The sequence below is a fragment of the Diabrotica virgifera genome, chromosome 6 (assembly GCF_917563875.1).
Source record: "Diabrotica virgifera virgifera chromosome 6, PGI_DIABVI_V3a".
Taxonomy (NCBI): domain Eukaryota; kingdom Metazoa; phylum Arthropoda; class Insecta; order Coleoptera; family Chrysomelidae; genus Diabrotica; species Diabrotica virgifera.
The window spans coordinates 214,903,766-214,926,761 of NC_065448.1; the positions used below are offsets into that span (position 1 = coordinate 214,903,766).

The window sequence follows — 22,996 nt, forward strand, 5'->3', positions numbered from 1 at the left end:
AAGAATGTTAATAATAAGGTTTCTGCATTACCCGGAGCAGCCATAGCATCGGACAACAATCCCTTAGTTGCAAATATTAAACTAAGGCTCGCTACAGCCAAAAGAAATACTAAGAAGCGGTGCCGCCCAAAATCCCGACAGCCAAAATCCCGACGGCCGAAACACAGACACGCCAGAATCCCGACAGGCCAAAATCCCGACATGCCAAAATCCCGACATGCAACAATCCTCGCATAAGTAAAAATTCCGACTTTTTGTTAATACTTTTAATACAAAATACTTTTGTTTAGTAACAAAAAATAAATGTAAAAAAAAACAAGAAATAAATGTAATTATATGTTAAAAAGAAACTTATCAAACCTGTCGGGATTCTGGACTCTCGGGATTTTGGCCTGTCGGGATTCTGGCGTGTCGGGATTTTGGGGTAGACCCACCAAGAAGGCATCATTAAACATTACAAAGAATGCAATGCTCAAGTTACTACTTATCTGCCTCTTGGCAGTTTGAACATTTAATTTAAGGAAAAAGCAATGTTTATTTGTCTAATAAACATTTTTTTTTGTTTTCTGGCAGCAGCAAAATGTATTTTGAATTAAATAAATTATATACATATACATTCTTCTTTTTGTGTCATTATACTTTTACACCCTTTATAAATAATTATGTTAATGTTTATATTACTTTAAAATAACTGAATAACCTTTAAAATGAGCTAGCATAAGACCTCTATTCTCATTAAAAAATCATCGATTAGGTACGTCATCGCGCCCAGATGGATGACGTCACTAGTATGATACACATACGACAAAAAAATCATAATTTAACACCTTGGCTGCGTTACGGGACAAATAGACCTCGTACTATACTAACGGTTGGCTGCGCCGACTGTGTCGTAATGCGCGGTGGTGAATGGGGTGTACGGAATATATTTGCCTAGTAACGCACCCAACGTAAGTTTATAAATATCTCTAAACGCAGCCAACGTGTTAAAAATAATCGATCTGTTTCGGGATGTTTCCTTAAAGTCGCCGGCTTATGAAATGATAAACTTATTCCATACATTTCCACCATACTGTATAAGTAGTGAAAATAAAATACAGCAGATTACTTAATGGAAAACAATTTCGAAATACATATTGCATTTTTTTTTATATGTAATAATTAATAAGCGATAATATATGAAGAGCTCAAGAATAAAAGGACGACCCAGTAAGCACAAGTACGTACATAAGACATACTAAGTACGTACTGATGGGACGTAAAGTACGTACAATGTACGTACTTTCCTGTACAAAGTACGTACTTAATACGTACATAAGACGTACATTTTCCAATTGACGGTACGTACTTAGTACGTACTGAAAGTACGTACATAGTACGTACTGAAAGTACGTACCTAGTACATACTGAAAGTACGTACATGGTACGTACTGAAAGTACGTACATAGTATGTACTGAATGTACGTACCTAGTATGTACTGAAGGTACATACCTAGTACGTACAGAAGGTACATACCTAGTACGTACAAAAGGTACATACTTAGTACGTACCTAGTATGTACTAAAGGTACGTACCTATTATGTACTGAAGGTACGTACCTAGTACATATTGAAGGTATGTACCTAGTACATACTATATATACATATTATGTACATACTATACACACTTATGATGATTTATGTAAATAAAAGTAAATATAAGTGAATATATCTTTATTATTTTTTTTTTATAAATTCATTTTTATTTAACAAATTTTTATTCTGATTCCGTATTTTCCTTAAAAGTTTTTAGACGATCCCCTGCTCTCCTCAACCATCGTCCAATTTCTTGTTCGGCCACCTTCTTATCATTGCATTTTTTACTTTTTATTGCTGCTTCTATAAAGAAAGAATATCAAATTATAAAACTGGATACTTTTGATAAAGAATATTTTATCACAACCATCATCAACTGAAGCATTAATTAACCCATGGAAATACACCCATATAAATAAATAATACAGTATAACTCCGATTATCCTAGGTCCAATATTATTTCTCATTTATATAAATGACTTGGTATTTTCACAAGAGGGCCCGGTAAGCACAGTCCTATTTGCTGATGATACTACATGCTATCAAAGTTACCACCCTTCCCAAATCAGTGATATTGATCTTGAGACCACAGAGAGCAATTTGTTCCAATGGTTTTTGGCAAATCGTCTCTCTCTCAATAACTCAAAATCACAAACAGTGAACTTTACCCTAAGACATAACACCATTACACATCCCATTTTAACAGATTGTTCACAGGAAGCTAATTTCTTGGTGTTTATCTTGATCAGGGACTCACTTGGGAACGGCACATACTGAAACTTTCCCAAAAGCTCTCAAGCCAACTCTTTTTATTTAGAAACCTATCTAAGGTTACCTCCCTTCAAACCCTTCTTACATCATATCACAGCAACTTTCACTCACGACTAACTTACGCAATCCTTTCCTGGGGACACTCTTGCCATATAGATAAGGTGTTTGGTCAGCAGAGAAAGTGTATTCGCATAATCACAGGTCAGGGTTATCGGGACGATTGTAGGCAGTCTTTCAGAAACCTGAGGATTCTCACACTACCTTCTGTGTACATTATGCAGTGCCTGTTGTATGTTCATCAAAATGTAGATCTGTATAAAACACAACAGCATACTTATCAGACTAGAAATCATGATGCCCTTGTACCAGACTTCAGTCGACTTGAGAGGACCAGAAATGGAACCAGATACCTAGCATTGAAATTTTATAACTGTATACCAATATCTATTAAAAGTCTTGATTTTAACCAATTTAAGAGACAAATTAAAAATTATCTTCTGATGGGTGCTTTCTACTCATTTGAGGAGTACTTCAGATCTAAATTTTGTTTTGTCCTGTAATTTAATTAGTGTTTAGTTTTTAAATTTTAGTAATAGGTTTTTTTTTTTTACTGAAGTACTGTCAACTTTTAATGTAATTTTAGACAATTTTAATTATTGCTGACCTGTAAAAGTACATTTGTACATTATTACCAATAAATACTCTACTCTACTCTACTCTATCCATGCTCATCGGGACCGGAGGTTGGCACGGATAATTGAAAAGCACGGATAATCTGAACATTCATTTCTTATTATAATACATATGTACGTATATCTATACATATATACATACCATAAAAAGACAACAGAAAGAATAAATCTTTCATTATGAGTCTCCCTCTCCACTTATAGAGTTTCCATCGAGTGATTTACTGTGTTGCTATTTTGATAAAACCTCAAAAATGCAATTTAAGTAATAGAAAATCATAGCACGGATAATCCGCAGCCCGGATAATCCGCACACGGATAATCAGGGTTCTACTGTACTGCTAAATGTATGTCTGCCTTGTGTGTCTCCGAAAATCAATTCATTTTTGCAATTGCCCTAAATATTTAGAAATTTAGAAGTGGGTTGTTTCTTACAATAATTTAAAAAAATCTATTTTAAGACTGATGTCCCTCTAGTACCCTTAAATGGTTTATTTTCATTTCATTTCATTTATTTATTTACGGGCAAGCCCAATTCAGAAAAGATTATTACAAAAAAAAAATATTACAAAGACAATAGCAAAAACATAACAGTGTCAACACAGAGAACAAATATTACAATATATGTATTGGATAAAAAAGCTATTAAGTTAAAAAAGAAAAAAGAACATTATGATACAAAACACAAACAAAGTTTAAGCTTAAAGATTGCTGATAGAAATTATATCATTAACATCTAGTTATATTTGTATGCTCGACAAATGGTTTTTGAATCTATCCAAGGAATTGCAGAATATATTTATGTCATTTAGAGAATAGCCCAATAAATTTTAGTTAAATGTATATAGTACATATCTTTGTTACATAATACATTTAATTACAGTCTTAAAAATCAAAACATCTTACCCACTATAACTGCAGCAATGCTGAATTTGCAAAATTCTTGTTTATTTCTTCTTCCCAGCCAGCTATAATTGGTTGCCAGTTTGTTGGTAATTAACGTACCCATACACCTTTTGACAAAATCCAAAATACTGCTGCCACCCCATTTACACAGCTCATTTACCTAGAAAAAAAAGTATATATTTATACTTTTAACATTCATTTAGTATTTATTGTGAAGGATATATATAAATGGGGTTAAAGTCTATTGGGTGTCCAGCTGAATAAAACCAAGTGGTACTCTGTTTAACAAAACATTATATTTCGCTGATTTTCATCAGCATCATCAGACGAGAGATACAATATTAAAAAAAAATGGTACAATTTTATAGTATGGTCTTTTTTACAATTTTTGCCTAATTGAGGTTGATGGTGGTAAGATATTTAGATGACATCGAGATACTGCAATTTTGATAAAATGTGGATTAAATTTAGTTAATTATGTAATAGGATTAATTGAAATTATTTTTATATTGACAAGAAAAAATTTAATAAATTAAATTCCACATTAAAATCCACATTTTATCAAAATTCCAGTATCTCGATGTCATCTAAATATCTTATTACCACCATCAACCTCAATTAGGTAAGATAAAAAGACCATACTATAAAATTGTACCATTTTTTTCTAAATATTGTAGCTTATTTCGTCTGATGATGCTGATGAAAATCAGCGAAATATAACGTTTTGTTAACCAGAGTACCGCTTGGTTTTAATCAGCTGGATACCCAATAAACTTCAACCCCATTTTCATCTAAGAAGTCAGCTGTTATTTAAAAGATATAGTCAATTAGAAATTAAATAAAAAGATCTTTTTCTTCAAACGTGTTAAAAATGCAATTTTTAGCACTCCATAGGAGCGTTAAAAATGCTACTAGTGCTTTAAAATTTTTAAGGCATTGCAGTTAAAAGTGAATTGTCAAATTATGAAACGTCAAAATATTTATATTTCATTTATTAACATTAATATAGTACAACTTGCGCAATTTGAAAAAGGTGGTTTAAAAGGTTTTTTAAAATTTAATTTAAACTGTATTATTGCATTTTTAACACGCTTGTAGAAAACAACTATTAAAATTTGTTAGAATATACAAAAATAAAAGTAGATGTTATTCTATAGGGCTTTTCATCGATTGCCATTTGTTTCGAGCTTCTGTCATGTGTCACATAATATTAATATATCTACGTCATACGTCTCTAGTTTGTATCATTGTTATATACCAATAACGTATGACGTAGATATATTAATATTATGTGACACATGACAGAAGCTCGAAACAAATGACTGTGAATGAAAAGCCCTATAGTTGTTATGATTTACGTATTGGCAGTATAGGCAGTTTTGATGTAATGTCAAGAAAAATATAAAAATGGAATGTCAGTCAACTTCAAGTAAAAGTTTTTGTAGATATTGTCCTGTAATTGAGAATGAATAAATTATATTTGTTGATATATAAGACGTTTGTAGAAAAATGATTGTATGATATACGTGTTAAAAAGTACATTTTTAAGGAATTCATGTGAGACTTTCACATGCGTGCCTTAAAATTGTACTTTTAACACTTATATCATAAATAACTATTAATTAAGTATACATACCATATTTTTAAAATTGTCTGAAATCTTTAAAACATCCTCTATTTGCTGCAATTCTTCAACAGTGGCACATGGAACTTTTAAATTGGAAAGAATTGGTACCATGTTACATAAATCTTCATTTGAAGTGTTAACTTTTATATTCTTAACCTCTTTAAGCAACTCTATATGTACACTTTTTAAAAAATAGAGTTGCCTCAAGATTTCGTTATTAACTTCCGCTAAAAGAGAAAAATTAAAAAATTATGATGAAAGAAATCAAAATTTAATAAATAATATAAAATGTAAGTACCATGATGAGGGCAGCAGTTGCACTTTGTTGAGGTGGATGGTTGTGAAATTAAATTTCTCCTTGTTGAGGATGGTGTTACAGTTTGTTGAGGTGAACAGAGTTCCCCTGATGTTTCTGTTGGAATATGATCATCTATTTCTGAAACAAAAAAAATTTTTATTAGCTAAACATTAAGATTTTCATCCTGTATTATTACCTATGTTCCGTTGTTTTGGGAGAGATGGCATGTTAGGCAGAACAGACAGTTCAAATTCCTCTTCTGATTCAGAAGAATATATTTTTCTTTTTTTCAGTTTTCTTTTGTTCTTCTCAGTATCTGTTGAACTGAGGTCACTGGTATCTTCAGCTTTCTTTGCTTTGGCCCTAGCAATTTCATATGAATCTGAAAATAGTGTTATAATTTATTACCAATTTACAATATTAACAATATCATTGCTCCTTACCAAAAGTCGAGTTCCTAAAAACTTGCACTTTGTGAGATGGCCAGCAAGTGTCAATTTTTTGGTATTTTATTGCTAAATTAAGTTTTTCAGCAATGAATGGGGGCCAAAGACATTTGTCCTCAAATATCCATTTTGTGGGCACAGCGGCCACTGAAGACTCCTCCACAAATTTTACTACAGTCCATGTCTCTTTGTCATCCATATTCAATATCTTTTACAAAGATAATTGATTTTTTTACAGACCAAAAATTTAAGAAGTTTAATAAATAAATAAATTATAAATAATCATTTTTACTTTCCCTCAAACACTGGTGTAAGTTAAGGAGGTTCTATCAAGAAATAAAATTTTAAGAATGTAATGATAACGAACTGTTTAAATAGTGAATGTATATAAAATTTAGCACACTGTACAGTTACATATAATTTTTAAAAATATTATAAAACTCATAGCTGTTTGTTGAAAGGGGATTTACAAAATATTATGGTTTAAAAATAATCCATTTTATATCAAATTTTGCAAATATACTTATCAGAAGGAGTTTATATTGTTTTTGTAAAATATAAAATTTAGAGATATTTTTCTTTTTTTTTTGTTTACCATAAAAATAATATCTATAATAATTATTTATTCTAATTAATTAATTAATTTCTATTAGCAACAATATTATCATTGTGTACTATCAAATACCAAAATTGTAGAAAGTGACGAAAGTGACCTTTGCGGGTCCAAGGGGAAAGGAAACCGACGAGTCATGGGCGTGCGGTTATTATTAAAAAAAGAATAAGAATTTTAGAACGAATTGATCGTCATAAAAATTATTTTCTTATTTTATAGATTTCTTATATGAAGAAAACGGTGCTACTATAGTATGCAGTCTACCCTGGGGATGCGATCTGCCTGTGAATATCATTATAGTGTTTTGTGGCTTCTTCCCAACTAAAATAGTAAATTGATATGGCAAAGTATAATTTATAAAGTTAAAATAATAATTCTTCCGATTTGTGGGTTTCATTTACTTGGTAAAAAATTTTTTGTCGGCAGAGAAGAGTTTTACACACAATAATGAAAATCTTTACAAAGTGAATAAAATTCATAAATCAGAAGAATTATTATTTTAATTTTCCAAATTAATACTTTGTCATATCAATGTACTATTTTAGTTGAGAATAAGCCATAAAATTAGCTTATTTCCAACAAAAATAGTAAATTAATATGACAAAGTATTAATTTGTAAAATTAAAATAATAATTCTTCTGATTTATGCGTTTTTATAACTTTGTAAAGATTTTATACCGGCACTTTAATATAATACAGGTTATACCCCGCAACCAATGGTAGACCGCGAGGTATAACAGAAACGCAACGATAGACCGCATATTATAGTAGCACCAAGCAAGCAATTTGATTCAACCCAGCCTGAGAGACTTGCTCAGCCCTTGATGACATTCGGGTGTAACAATTCATTGGAGCGAGGTAAAACTCGAGTAAAACAGGAGACACTATACCACGCTCCAATGCTCCAGACCATCCCTTTCCCCCCTACAGCACTCTGATGCGCGATAGGGGCACAACTATCAGCCAAATGCTCTTCACGTGGGAGTTTTGCGCAACAGAACTCCAACGTGGTGCCCTAATCGATTGCAAATTCAGGCTAGCGTGAGGCGCTTTAATCCTGTTTCATCTAGTGACTTATCCGCGTAACTAAAATTGCTTGCTTGGGCCCCAAGCCTCTGCTCTGGGCTAGGCCCGGATCAGAGACTTGGTGCTCAAGGGTTTGGGCCCTACGAGCCCGTGTTTTTTGCTGTTTTTTTTTTGTTAATTTTTTTGGGGGCTTGCGCCGGTTTTTGTTAGTAATTTTTTAATTTTTTTGGAGGCCGAAGCCGTTTTTTGTTTTTTTTTAAATTTTTTTAACAGTTCCGTGTTGGTGTCGCATTTTAGCTGTGCTACACAAATTTCAATTCTAGAGTTGATGTTATGGAATATCATTACTTTCTTTAACATTAACAATAATTTTGGCACATGATTAATATATTTCGGATATTGATGAAATCCGATTGACATCATTAATTAGAATAAAGAATTTTAGATATTTTTATAGTAAACAAAAACAAAGAAAAATATCTGACAAGTAATGACATTAATGTGGCCATGATGAAAAGTCACATTCTAAAGTTTTGACAGTGCTTTTATGTCAGAAATTTTGACCTACGTAATCTTGCTTTTGTAGTAAAAATACTATACGAGTTTTTCTATCTATTTATCTATATGCAAAAGAGGAAATGTGACAAATTTGTTTTTAAACATTAGTTTTACACATTTACATAAAACATCCTCCATATTCCACACACTCAAGGGACTAATTTTTTTATTAACGAGAAATATATTTAAATCTGAAGAGTTACATGGTTCTTCATAAAAGTTGTCCTTCTCTAAGTATTCATATCCCAAAATATTTATTTGCTTATCCTCTCTTAATATGAAATTACATATATTTATAATTTTCCCATTATTTAAAATACAACAATTATCTGGTTCTTTTGTTGTCAAAATAAAATCTTTAAAAGTAAGGGTTTTAAACTGATTGGTAGTTTCATTGTTATGTATTAATGGTCCATTAAAATGAGGCTTACTACAATAAGGAAAACTCTGTTGCTCTACATTTACTTGATTTTGCAACATATCAAGCTCAGTTTTTCTATTTATTAATTGTTGAAGTGGTTTATCCTGTTTCCGCAACATTTTTTTAATTGTCTGCATAAAATTTTCAAAATTGAAAGCACTAAATCTGTCAAGAGGACCAAATAATTTAACATCATCAACTAAGTGTAGCAAGTTATGAATATTATGTGAGGCATAATCTTTCCCATATAGTATGATAAAAGTTTCAACAAAATAAATTAACAAAGTTTTGGCAAATTCTAAATATTTGAAATGTTTTGAACATGAAAGTATAGTTATCGCTACATTTAAAACAAGGAAATTTTTATACTTATCTTTTGATAGTATATCAATTAAAACAACAGGTCCTGTATAGAGCAAAAACTGCCTAAATTCTGAAGCTTTCCACCTCTTACTTTCAGAAATACTTCTTGGTTTACGATTAAACTCATTAGGGATATTTGGTGATTGTTCAATTAAAAGTGTAGATAGTTGTGTTATTTTAGTAAAAGAAAGTTTGGCTGTTGGTTTTCCATCAAGCCACAAAGAGACTAACAATTTTTTGACAACCCCTAGACAAACCAAATGCATGTAATCAAGAGGAAATGATTTTACCATATCTAAATGGGGAATATTTTCAAGACATGTTGTACCTGTATGATGTTCCTCTTGAACTTTTAATCTAAACTGAGAATCAGTACGCAAATGAAGATTCTTCATGTCAGGAAAACAAATCCTATTAGTATAAACCCCTTCAATGTCACATTTACTGCAAGACATGTAACCAGAATGACCTTTAGTACATGTAATGTATGCTTTAGCAGGAGCATCACAAATAAAACCTTTAATTTTAATGAAATAACTTTTACTTTCATAATTCATACCATTATTAATTATTTCTATGGCATCTTTTACAAATTTTTCTAAAAATAAATTACAATCTTTGGGTTTCTCATAACCGTGATATATACCAACTATATCAACTGGCCCCTGTTTCGGATATAAACTGCATAAAATTGGATACACTTGGCTGGATGAACTTTTTGAAAGTGGAAGACCATCTATATTAATTAAAATTTCTACAGTATCAAGAGACTCTGTTCCAGAATACTGAGACAGTAGTTTTTGCAAACAATTTCTCAATCCAAAGTGAACATAGTGACCGGAATTTATTGGTTGTAGAATAGTTTTCCTTGGAGTGTGTAACAGAGTTCTAGCATCTCGGGGTAATTCAGGATGATATGGTTTTAAAATATTTAACAGGTCATTAATAGCCACATGTGTAATATTATGTTTACAGCACCATTCTGATAAGCTACTGGTAAGACTTTTAATAAATGTAGTATCCTCCATAGTATCACTAATACATTTTTTATCTTCTAATAATAAATTGTTTTCTGTTATATTCTCATATTCAAAACAGAGTGTGTCTGAAAGAGAGTGTGGTAATGGAGGATATTCTAAATTTTCAAAAACATCCATTGCATTATCATTAGTGTCTGTCATGTCCATAGTTTTATTATCTAAACTAGTATTATCAATTTTCTCTGAAATATTAAAACTAGATATTTTTTGCAAATTCATTTCCTTAAATCGTTTCAATTGCTTTGTAGCATTTTTGTAATGTTTACTATTTGATGACATGTTTAAAATTTAAAATAAGATACCTAAATTAATTAATTCCTAAAATTACCTTTTTATTCTAAAATTTATTGTTATGAAACTGTCTCGCAATCACATCAAAATATCAAAACTCTACTGGTGGAACACGATTTCACGATGCCTCGAGGTAGAATGGTGGGAAAATTGAAAATTCCCTCCTAACCAAATAAATTAGGTTAGGTTAACATAACCTATCATAATCTGCTCTTCTTTCTCATCTCTTCTTTCTCATGGTACATACTTAAGACGTAATAGTACGTACATGGTACGTACCATGTACGTACTCTTCTGTACGTACTGGTATGTACCCCAGTGTACGTACTTAAAACGTACATTTTACATCATGTACGTACAGTACCAAAATTGTACGTACTCAAAACGTACTGTGCTGTTTGGGCGAGGTTCCATTATTTGTCATTATGGAGATAATATTAATTTCTTGTACTTTATCCCGTGTAAAATATTGTATGATATCTAACTAAGCAATAAAGATGACGGTGTACAAGCCATTCAGCTTTGAAAAATAGGTCTTCTAGGCTAAAAGAATGAAGGTGCTACAAACGCAGGCTAAAAGGATGACAGTCCGCCTACTTCAGATTTCTGACCACAGAGATCTCTGCTATTAGAGTTGTTTGTTGCCCAGAGGTTTGTAAACGTACATACCTGTGTTTATAGCTTTTTGTTATTTTGGTGTAGATTGATGTTACTACATTTTTGAAGTCCTGTGCTGTTTAAAATGTCTGACAACGAATATTCTGCAGCAATTGAAAATTGTTCTAAATGAAGAAAGTATTGTTAGTAAGCCTAAGAGGAAACAAATTTCACTACCTGAAGGCTGTTTTGCACCTACCAGAGCTAGCATATTGTGGACTTTTACCTTTAAATAAAGCAAAATTCGACGATATTCAACATTTGAAAAAATTTTGCTCTGTAAAGTCTCAAGCATATTTTGACGCACTGCCACATGCTTAAAGCGTTTATTTTTCATTGTATATTATCTATAACTATTTGCAATATAAACTATTTGTAATATAGCTACTTTATTTGTATTTTTAGTTTCATTTTAAGACACGTTAATGGACCCTCAACCATTTAGCTTGAGATTTCATGACATCAAAAGATAAATAAATTTATATTTATAGTAATTTGTAAATTATTGAGAACACAAAAACATAACCTATACGTTCCCTGTAAGTTATTGAATGATTTAGTAACCAAAATCAAGTTCCCTTTCTGTTAATTATTTTTATATCTAGTTTTAAAACTTAAAAACCTAATATCTCAAAACTTGTCTTTTTGGACCCTCATCCTTTTATTCTTGAGCTCTTCATATACATAAAATTATGCAATGGCCTTTGAGTATCATATATCCTTGGGTGACATACAACTAGTGGCCATAGTGGTTAAAAATATATCAGGATTAAATATTGCGTTAAATGTTTCATTAACATAAAAAAACATATATTTTGGTCTTTATTTCAGGTTCTGCCGAAGAAAAGAACGCAAATGAAACTATGAAAACAATATCGGTACCTTCATCTAATAAACAACAACGTACGAGCCGATCGGTTAAAGAAAATACATTACAATGTGAAATTTGTTTTAAGCAACTTGCCTATAAAAGTTTCTTAAAGGACCACATGAGAGTTCACACAGGAGAAAAACCTTATAAGTGCGAAATTTGTAGTAAGCAATATACCAAAGCAAGTAATTTAAAAACACATTTGAGATTACACACAGGAGAAAAACCTTATAAGTGTGACATTTGCTTTAAACTGTTTTCTGTAGCAGCTACTTTAAAACAACATAAAATAACGCACACTGAAAAAAAACCTTACAAGTGTGAAATTTGTTTTAAGCAGTGGGCCAGAAAAAGTGAATTAAATGTGCATAATAAAATTCACACAGAAGAAAATGCTTACAAGTGTGAAATTTGTTTTAAGAAGTTTGCCCACAAATATGGATTGAATAGACATTTGAGATTGCACACTGGAGAAAAACCTTACAAGTGCGAACTTTGTTTTAAGCAGTTTTCTCAGGAAGGTCATTTTAGTACACATATGAGGTCGCACACTGGAGAAAAGCCTTACAACTGCGAGATTTGTTTTAAGAAGTTTAGTGTAATACACAATTTGAAATATCATATGAAAACGCACACTGGTGAAAAACCTTACAAGTGTGAAATTTGTTTTAAACAGTTTTCTGTAAAATCTAATTTGAAGTCACATTTGAGAATACATACTGGAGAAAAGCCTCACAGATGTGAAATTTGTTTTCACCAATTTACCACAGCAACGAACTTGACATGTCATTTGAGAATACACACTGGTGAAAAACCTTACAATTGCGAAATTTGTTTTACCAAGTTTACTAGAGCAGCTCATTTGAAACGACATATGGTATTGCACGCTGGAGAAAAACATTGACAAGTGCGAAATTTGTTTAAAGCTGTTTACTCGTAGAAGTTCTTTGGATAAACAAAAAGGTCACACTCGAAGAAAACTTCAAGTGCAACCTTAAGTCGTGTAATGCAATTTTTAATGATAATATTCCGATGGGTGAGTTGCGGAATTTAATTAAAAATGGATATAATAAAACAAACGGTAATTTTATTTTTGTAACGAAAATGTGTTCGTTTAGGTCTCTCGGAGAGGGTCGCGTCGGTATGTGTGAATGGTTCGCATGCTGCGTAGTGACTAAAGAAAGCAACCACAAACGATGATAATGTTTGTATTCCTTTTCCCCTTGACCTGACCAGATGATCACATAAATCACTATCAAGTCTGGCGTCTACTTTTACGGTTTTAAGAAAAACAATTTCGAATGCATAGGGAGCTATTGACACACTAACTGTCTGATAAAATACTTAATTAATGAGGGTGCAGTTTGTTGCCGCATAGACGAACAACAGATGTCACAGGGTAAGGCCATAACCTTCGTATTTGAATATGCAGTTCGAATGACTAACGTTGTTTTGTTTTTGAGAAAAAATATTAAAATTACAATTAGCAAAAATAGTAATTAAAGCGTATCGCTATACACCTCCTTCTGAGAGACTAAAACGATAGATAATATATACAAATTACATATAATGAAAATTGAAAATAGGAAAAAAAAATAATGCAAAGTTTATACAAGGAGAAAGAAAAAAAAATCACTTAATTCACTTTGAACTAACATTTTCTTGGTAAGTTCCAGTAAATCTTGCTTTCCTCTTCGGTCTGTTGTTGTTTGTTTTGCTGGTCATTTCTTTTGTTTCGTGATGGGTAGAGTCGTGAAGTTCGTAAGCAGGTTTCAATCTGTCTATGGAAATTGTTAATTCCTTCCCGTTTACCCGGACGACAAAAGTCTTGTCACCTCGCTTAACAACTGGAAAAGGCCCGTGATATGGGTTTTCTAAGCTGCTTTTGATTGTATCACGGCGGATGAAAACGTGAGATGTGGTTTTCATGTCTTTGAAAATGAAGGTACTTTTGGATCCATGATGCGACGGTTGCGTAGGACGGAGGTTTTCGAAATGGTTTCGAAGTGTTTTTAAATAAATGTGAGCATTGTCGTCGGTGTTTCTTTGTGACGAAAACAATAGTTCGCCTGGCAAACACAATGGTTCTCCGTACACGAGTTCGGCGGCGGAAATACCTAAAGCTTCTCTCCACGCTGCTCGTATGCCCAGTAACACTGAAGGTAAGCTTTCGGTCCATCGGATGTTTTCATGACATCGAATTGCTGCTTTTAACTGTCGATGAAACCTTTCTACCATACCATTTGCTTGCGGATGATAGGCGGTTGTCCTTAAATGGGAAGTTCCAGTTAATTTGCATAATGACTTGAAAAGATGCGATTCGAATTGTCGGCCTTGATCTGTTGTGATGCGCTTGGGAGTGCCGAAACGAGCTATCCAACCAGAAAAAAATGTTCTGGCTACTGTGTCTGCTTCTTGATTAGGCATCGGGAAAGCTTGTGGCCAACGTGTGAAACGATCGACACATGTTAAACAGTATCTGTTTCCTTCTGAAATCGGCATTACTATAATGTCTATGTGGACATGTTCGAATCGGCTGGAAGGTGGTAAATAACTTCCACTAGGTGAAACAATGTGGCGCGATATTTTCGCATTTTGGCACTGTAGACACGCTCGAGTCCATTTCCTCACATCTGATTTAATGGATGGCCAAACATATCGCTGCGTGATCATCTTCACAGAACTGTTGATTCCGGGATGTGCTAGGTTATGCATGGTGCGAAAAATTGCCATTCGAAGTGGTTTCGGTACAAATGGTCTGGCTGTAGATGTTGATATGTCGCAGTACAAACTCATATTTTGCTCGGAAAAACGTATTTTCTTCATTTGTAGTGATGTTTTCTCACTTAAAAAAGTTTGCAGTTCTGGATCAGTTTCTTGTGCGAGAGCTAAGTCAGTGATGTCGATATCTTTCTTGATGCTATCGACTCGAGATAGTGCGTCTGCCACAATATTTGTTAAACCAGAAATGTGCTGAATGTTAGTGCAAAACTGTCCTATATAGTCTAAATATCTAAACTGTCTAGGACTACATTTATCTAGCTTCTGAGTAAAGGCGAAAGTGATTGGTTTCTGGTCTGTGTATATCATTATGTCCTTGCCTTCGATCATATGTCTGAAGTGTTTTATGGCTAGATATATAGCTAATAGTTCTCTGTCGTATGCACTATATTTCTTTTCGCTAGGTGAGAATTTCTTAGAAAAGAAAGCTAAAGGTTTCATACCTGTATTCGTTTTTTGTTGTAGTACAGCTCCCGCACAAAAATCAGAAGCGTCACAAGTGATGGAGATATCAACATCGTTTACAGGGTGGCTCAGTAAAGCAGCGTTAGCTAAACTGTTTTTGCAGTCGTCAAAGGCTTGGATTCGCTGTGGTGTCCATTCGATTGGTGCTTTTCCTTTGACATTACCTTTTAGGGCATCATGTAGTGGTGCTTGTAGCTCAGCTGCATTGGGTATGAACCTTCGGTAGAAGTTTAACATACCTAGAAATCTGCGTAGGTCTTTCACTGTTTTTGGCTGAGTGAAATTCTGTACAGCTGCTACTTTTTCTTGTGGAGGTGTGAGTCCTCCGTCTGATACTGTGTATCCCAAAAAGGTAATCTCGTTTTTGCCGAATTGACACTTCGCTGGATTTATCACAACGCCAAACTGCTTGAGCCTTTTGAAAATCTCTTCTAAATGCGACATATGCTGCTCTTCGGATTCTGATGCAATGAGAATGTCATCGATGTAGGCGTAGGCGAAGTCTAGACCACGTAAAATCTCGTTTATGAAACGCTGGAATGTCTGTCCTGCGTTTCGTAAACCAAAAGGCATATATAAGTATTCGTACAGCCCAAATGGTGTGGTAACGGCGGTTTTTGGTATGTCATCGGTGGCTACTGGTATCTGGTTGTATGCTCTCACTAAATCTGTTGTAGAGAAAATTGTCTTACCAGCTAGCGCCTGACCGAAATCTTCGATGTGCGGAATTGGATATCGATCTGGAACTGTTTTTTAGTTGAGACGTCGATAATCTCCGCAGGGTCTCCATTCCTCACCTTTCTTCGGGACCATGTGCAGTGGAGTAGACCAGTTGCTTTTCGATGGTCTTATGATGCCTAGTCGTAGAAGATTTTCGAACTCTTTTTTAGCCCATTGCAGTTTGTCAGGTGCTAATCGTCGAGGCTTCGAAAAAACGGGTGGACCTGGTGTTGTATCGATGTGGTGCTTCGTTTGATGTTGAATGTCTTTCACGATACCGGCGGGTCGCGTGATTTCCGGAAATCGTAGCAGCAGTTCGTGGTAACGCGACGCTTCCGCGATAGTCTTTACGCTGCCGTCGAAACACTCTTTAACGAGTCCCTTTGTTCGAAGGGTTGTCGTACTGTCTACTAAGCACTGGTTAGCAATGTCCACTAGGAGCGCGAAATGAGAAAGAAAATCGGCTCCGATAATGGGCTTTGAAATGTCCGCCACTACGAATCGCCACGTAAAATCACGCCGTAGTCCGATGTTTAATGTCAAGTTCACATAGCCGTATGTCGCGATTTTAGTGTCATTGGCCGCGTATAGTTCGTATGAAGTCTTTTCGCGTGCACCCCGTACATATTTCCGCGGGAAAACGCACAGATCGGCACCGGTGTCGACTAAAAACTGTTTTTTTGTATCATAGTCTGTTACGTAAAGGCGGCGAGACTTTGGGCTTCGATCGGATGCCGCATTTACCGACTGCCCGCGACGTTTCCCTGGAGCTTGCACGGAGGAGAGCACTTTTGGGCCTGGTCACCAAAACGGTAGTGATACCAACAAATATCACTATTACGTTCCCTGCTGTAGCTCCTGTCTCTAGGATAAGGTCTGCCTCTTGAGTTGCTGCGGTTTCGACGGTATGTGTTAGCTTGTGCTTGAGCATTTGACAAGCTGGATAGCTGGATTTTCATTTCAGCTAATTCGGCTGTCAATTTCTCTATGGTACTTTCAAGAGCGTTAGAAGCTTCTGAAATTTGGGCCCTAGGAGCTATCGCTTCAGATATTGTGTCAGCTAGCTCGGCTACTGCGTCCAAACTAGCTTTAGCTTGAGTAGCTAGAATAGCCTGTGTAGACGCTGGCAGTCTACCTAACCACAGAGACCTTACAATATTTTCTGGTACCGTTGTGCCTGCTAAAGACTGTAAATGTCGTAAGAACTGCGAAGGTCTTCGATCGCCCAGTTCTTCATGCTCGAGTAGTCTTTTAATCTTTTGTTGCTGTGATGCACTAAGTCTCTTAATTAATTCTGATTTTAATTTTTCATACCTCTCTGTGGCTGGTGGTGAAACAATGATGTCCCTAACTTCTAATATGTAGGCTGTTTCTAAATTGGCAACTATATAGTTGAATTTGGTTGCGTCACTTGTTATATTTGCCAGTGTAAATTGGTTTTCTACTTGCAGGAACCATATTTCAGGATCGTTGGGCCAGAAAGGTGGGATTTTAACTGAAATCCGATCCACTGAGGCACTGGTATTGGCACTGGTGTTAGCGTCCGTCATTTTCGATGTTCACTGTATTTAAAAAACCGGCAAAAATGTAATATTATTAACATTAACTTTTTTTTTTAATTTTCGCGGCGGTTTAAAATATTCGCGAGGGTCACCAATATTCCGATGGGTGAGTTGCGGAATTTAATTAAAAATGGATATAATAAAACAAACGGTAATTTTATTTTTGTAACGAAAATGTGTTCGTTTAGGTCTCTCGGAGAGGGTCGCGTCGGTATGTGTGAATGGTTCGCATGCTGCGTAGTGACTAAAGAAAGCAACCACAAACGATGATAATGTTTGTATTCCTTTTCCCCTTGACCTGACCAGATGATCACATAAATCACTATCAAGTCTGGCGTCTACTTTTACGGTTTTAAGAAAAACAATTTCGAATGCATAGGGAGCTGTTGACACACTAACTGTCTGATAAAATACTTAATTAATGAGGGTGCAGTTTGTTGCCGCATAGACGAACAACAGATGTCACAGGGTAAGGCCATAACCTTCGTATTTGAATATGCAGTTCGAATGATTAACGTTGTTTTGTTTTTGAGAAAAAATATTAAAATTACAATTAGCAAAAATAGTAATTAAAGCGTATCACTATAATAATAATGAGTATTAGTGCGTATAGTAATCAGTATTGTCAAACAAAAACTATTAGATGCAGAATTGGTCACGCCGCACAGTGGACTAACTCGTTCTGAAACATGGACATATTATACAGAAAAGGAATGCAACAACCCACAAAACTTTCCTGGTATTTTTTGGGTCGCTTATTACAAATTAGATGTCAGAATTGCCAAATTCAAAATTTTAAGCAGAAATTCGTGTATAATTGGTGTATAAGCATTAAAGCAATTAAAGGTTTTCATTATCGTATTAGATTGTTTTATTAAATATAAGTAAACTGTTTACTATCTTTACTGGAATTTAAAAGTAAATTGTTTTAAGATGCCACAAGAAAATAGCATCAGAACAATAAATGTCTTCGGGACTGGAATTATACATTCCCATTAATATTGGAAACCGTCAAGACACGAAAGCTGCAATATTTGGGGCATGTTTTGCGTAATGAGAGATACAACATACTTCAATTAATTATACAGTATGTCCCTGTAAGTTGTATCCATATGGAAAACTTTTTTATTATTAATTTTACGAAAAAAAGTTATTCTTCATAAAAAGCTCTGCATGGTCCAAAACCTAAGATTTAACCGTCAAATATCAAATTTTTAGAATATTATACGAGGTATGTCAAAAAGTTTTAATTTCACTCAAGAGTAAAGGAGCTTTATTTTTCACAATATTGAAAATTGCCATTATGAAAAGTTGTTTGGAATTAAAACTATATTCTAGTATGCAATTACATACATCTAATTGAAAAAAATTTTTTTTGTAAAATTATGGTAACATTATTTTCAGTTATTTTAATTCAGATAACTCTTTTATTATTAATTTACGAAAAAAAGTGATTTTTAATAAAAAGTTTTGTATGGTCTAAAATCTAAAATACAACCATCTTATGTCAAATTTTATCAATTTTATACGAGGTGTGTCAAAAAATATGAATTTCGCTCAAGAGTAAAATACGTATATTTTTCACAATATCGAAAAATGGTATTATGAAAAGTTATTTAGAATTAAAAGCTATGTTTCAATATGTAATTAGACCCTTCTAATTGAAATATTCTGAATTATAAAGGTACTTTACTTTTTATCTAAATTTATCTTTTTTGACATACCTATCTCGTATAAAATTGATAAAATTTGATATAAGATGGTTGTATTTTAGGTTTTAGACCATCCAGAACTTTTTATTAAGAATCACTTTTTTTCGTAAAATTAATAATAAAAGAGTTATAAGAATTGAAATAACTGAAAATAATGTTAGTTATCCATAATTTAAAAAAAAAATTCGATTAGAAGGACGTAATTGCATACATATTAGAATATAATTTTTAATTCCAAACAACTTTTCATAATATCAATTTTCAATATTGTGAAAAATAAAGCTACTTTACTCTTGAGTGAAACCTTTTGACATACCTGGTATAAAATTCATAAAATTTTATATCTGATGGTTGAATCTTGGGTTTTGGACCATGCAGAACTTTTTATAAAGAGTAATTTTTTTCGTAAAATTAATAATAAAAAAGTTTTCCATATCGATACAACTTACAGGGACATACTGTATAAGGGAAAATCCAAGGCAAGAGAAGTGTAGGAAGGAGAAGAATCTCATGGTTGCGTAACTTGAGGGAATGGTACGGATGCACATTAACCGAACTATTCAGAGCAGCAGCATCTAAGATTAGAATAGCCGTGATGATTGCCAATCTCCGTCGCGGAGATGGCACATAAAGAAGATTAACCCGTCTCATAGACCGTAAAGACACCTTCTGTGTCGCACATAAAATATGAGTAATTCCTGTCTGACGTGTGTAAGTTGCAAGGGTGGGTGTCTCTAGCTTCATTCTTAAAAGTGGGCTCTGCAAATGTGGTATTGATTCGCCCGCCGCATAGTGTTCAAAATTGAAGGAAACGTGGTCGTAATTACAAAAAGAAAAAAATCTGAGAATGTCTAAACTAAGGGGTTTGTTTGTACTACTCATGATGCAACTTCTCAGCGAAAATTGCTGCTATTAATGATCTAAAGTACAAAATTAAATACAATTTTATACCTACATCAAATTTAAATCCTCAGAAGCTGCATTTTACTTTGATAATTACTTCATTTATGTGGATAGTTAATATAAAAGTAATTATGCCAGATAAAAGTACATACTTTAAAGATTAAAATGACATAGTTAGCTTCACGGAAATATGATTTTGATATAATCGGCTGTCTAAAAATCTTACGATTAGATTATTGAAGAAATTAATGTTTGACAGTTTATTACGGTTATTGCTAGTCCTTGCTACTCATTATATCCTTCACTAGATGAAAGATTACAATGTAAGAAATTGAAAAATATATGAGACAAACTGCGCAAATGTGCGTAACTGAGTACATTGAGCATCGAGCGCCGCGCGCATTTTGTCTAATAAACATTTTTTCTGTTTTCTGGCAGAAGTAAAATGTATTTTGAATTAAATAAATTATATACATTCTTCTTTTTGTGTCATTTAATTTAATTCAGAAACATTTTTTGGGCATCCTTTATAAATAATTATGTTAATGTTTATATTACTTTAAAATAACTGAATAACCTTTAAAATGAGCTAGCATACGACCTCTATTCTCATTAAAAAGTCATCGATTAGGTACGTCATTACGCCCAGATGGATGACGTCACTAGTATGTTTCACATATGCCAAAAAAATCATAATTTAACACCTTGGCTGCGTTACGGGACAAATAATACCTCGTACTATACTAACGGTTGGCTGCGCCGACTGTGTCGTAATGCGCGGTGGTAAATGGGGTATACGGGATATATTTGCCTCGTAACGCACCCAACATAAGTTTATAAATATCTCTAAACGCAGCCAACGTGTTAAAAATAAAAATCGACCTGTTTCGGGATTTTTCCTTAAAGTCGCCGGCTTATGAAATGATGAACTTATTCCATACATTTGCACCATACTGTATAAGTAGTGAAAATAAAATACAGCAAGATTACTTAATGGAAAAAAATTTCGAAATACATATTGAAATTTCTCTTTTATATGTAATAATTAATAAGCGATAATCTATACATAAAATTATTCAATGGCCTTTGAGTATCATATATTATCCTTGAGTAACACAACTAGTGGCCAATTATTTGCGTATAGTAAAAATATATCATCAACTATTTATAATGGGAATAAGCCACAATTTTACCAAAAAAATGATTTTATTAACGTTTCGAAGCCCAAATCGGGTTTCGTTGTCAAAATACAAAATACTACTAAAATAAACAAAAATGTTGTTGCTAAGTAAAAAAATTCTAATAATTTATTTAATCTGACTCATTTATATTGGCAATTCAGACGTATATTATACATTTTAAAGTAGAAGACTTTAAAATGATATCGCCAATATTTATGAGTTGCGTTCCTGGGACGACTTTACTAAAAGATAGTTCATTCGATTACATGAAATCAATCCCAACTCAAGAATATCCGTCGCAAAAAAATCATAGCATGTGATCTGTCTTTAAAAAAGACAACCAAATGCAACGATGACGGTAAAATTCTCGCGTTAGAGATTCCATAGTAAATCACGAGGGAAAACCAGGAAAAAACCTCGTGATACTATCCCGACATCGTAAGTATTTGGTCTTACATTTAATAATTTACCTTCAAAAAAACTAATACCAAATTCTGACTTTAATATGTTTAAATTATAAATAATATTAATAATACATAGATATACAATAAGTAATACTAAAATATAAAATTTGTATTAACTCGATGTGTTATTGACTTACTAATCGTGGTATTTTCTTTCTATTGACTTCCTCTTTCAGTATGGGTAACCACATCCTACTGCATTCTACCGAGGAATTTGCGACACAATTGGTTTCGTTTGGCATAATTAGAGCCGCTTCTTTGATTTTTCTCTTTTTACTATCTGATTCTTTCAGGACTATACTTGAATCTCTTCACTGAACTCTATGTTTATTATCCCATGCGTGTTGACATATTTGAGATCTATCAAATTCTCTATTTTTAATATAAGACTGATGTTCACTTAAATATAAGACTTTTAGCTTTTTTAAAACTGCAATTCCTTTAACCTTTTCAATGAAATTGTAAGACATCCACAGCTCTTCCAACGTATCAGCCACTCCTTCTAGACCAGAAAAGGTTTTGATATAATTTCTTGATAAACCAAGGATTTTCAAATTTTTTAGAGCACTAATACCTGCAATTTTTTCAATCATATTTGTTGATAAACTAAGCTTCTGGCATTTCGTTAGAGCAGAAAGTGAATTATTAAAAAAAAAAAAAAAAAAACTAAAATATGTCAAAACCAACAACCATCAAAGATGCAATTAAACGATGGGAAGAAAAAAAACCCCGGTCAAAATATTAGTGATGTTCACTTATTCTAACGTTTAATGGTCTTGATGTTTCACCTAAATAAAATTGTTCGCATTCACAAGGTATTTTATAAATGCAATTCTTTGTTCTTTTTTGTTCATTGTTAGGTTGAGTTTTAGATAGAATAGATCTCAATGTGTTTGTTGTGTTGAATGTTGTTGAAATGTTGAATTTATTTCCAATTGTTTTAAGTTTCTCGGATAGTCCTTTTATATACGGTACTGATATTTTCCTCGTATTATTTCTTGTCTTCTTGTGAATGTTGTAGGATCCCGCTCTAAGTTGTTCTGTTCCATTCGATCC

General features: G+C 33.3%; 2 protein-coding genes across 4 annotated transcripts in view; one reads left to right on the forward strand and one right to left on the reverse strand.

Annotated features, from left to right (window-relative positions):
- LOC126887210 (zinc finger protein 391-like) overlaps positions 1-22,996 on the forward strand; it is a 76,947-nt gene that overhangs the window by 37,492 nt on the left and 16,459 nt on the right. Inside the window, exon 7 of one of the 2 annotated variants that reach the window (XM_050654609.1) lies at positions 12,113-13,701. The exons of the other annotated variant lie outside the window; for it this stretch is intronic. Within the exon in view, the coding sequence (XP_050510566.1) occupies positions 12,113-13,056 (944 nt within the window). The 3' untranslated portion in view covers positions 13,057-13,701. Of the gene's footprint in view, positions 1-12,112; positions 13,702-22,996 lie in introns of those variants that run through there. 2 annotated transcript variants of the gene reach the window in all.
- LOC126887211 (uncharacterized) lies at positions 1,699-10,793 on the reverse strand. Of its 2 annotated transcripts, XM_050654613.1 has the most exons (7): positions 10,662-10,793; positions 6,310-6,520; positions 6,063-6,248; positions 5,867-6,004; positions 5,578-5,795; positions 3,942-4,101; positions 1,699-1,878 (listed from the first exon to the last, which is right to left on the reverse strand). In XM_050654613.1, exons 2-7 carry the CDS (start codon positions 6,509-6,511, stop codon positions 1,757-1,759), a joined length of 1,026 nt encoding a protein of 341 aa, XP_050510570.1. In that variant the 5' UTR covers positions 6,512-6,520; positions 10,662-10,793; the 3' UTR covers positions 1,699-1,756. The 2 variants fall into 2 exon arrangements, with proteins under 2 accessions (XP_050510570.1, XP_050510568.1); XM_050654611.1 differs by lacking the exon at positions 10,662-10,793 and having other exon boundaries at positions 6,310-6,683.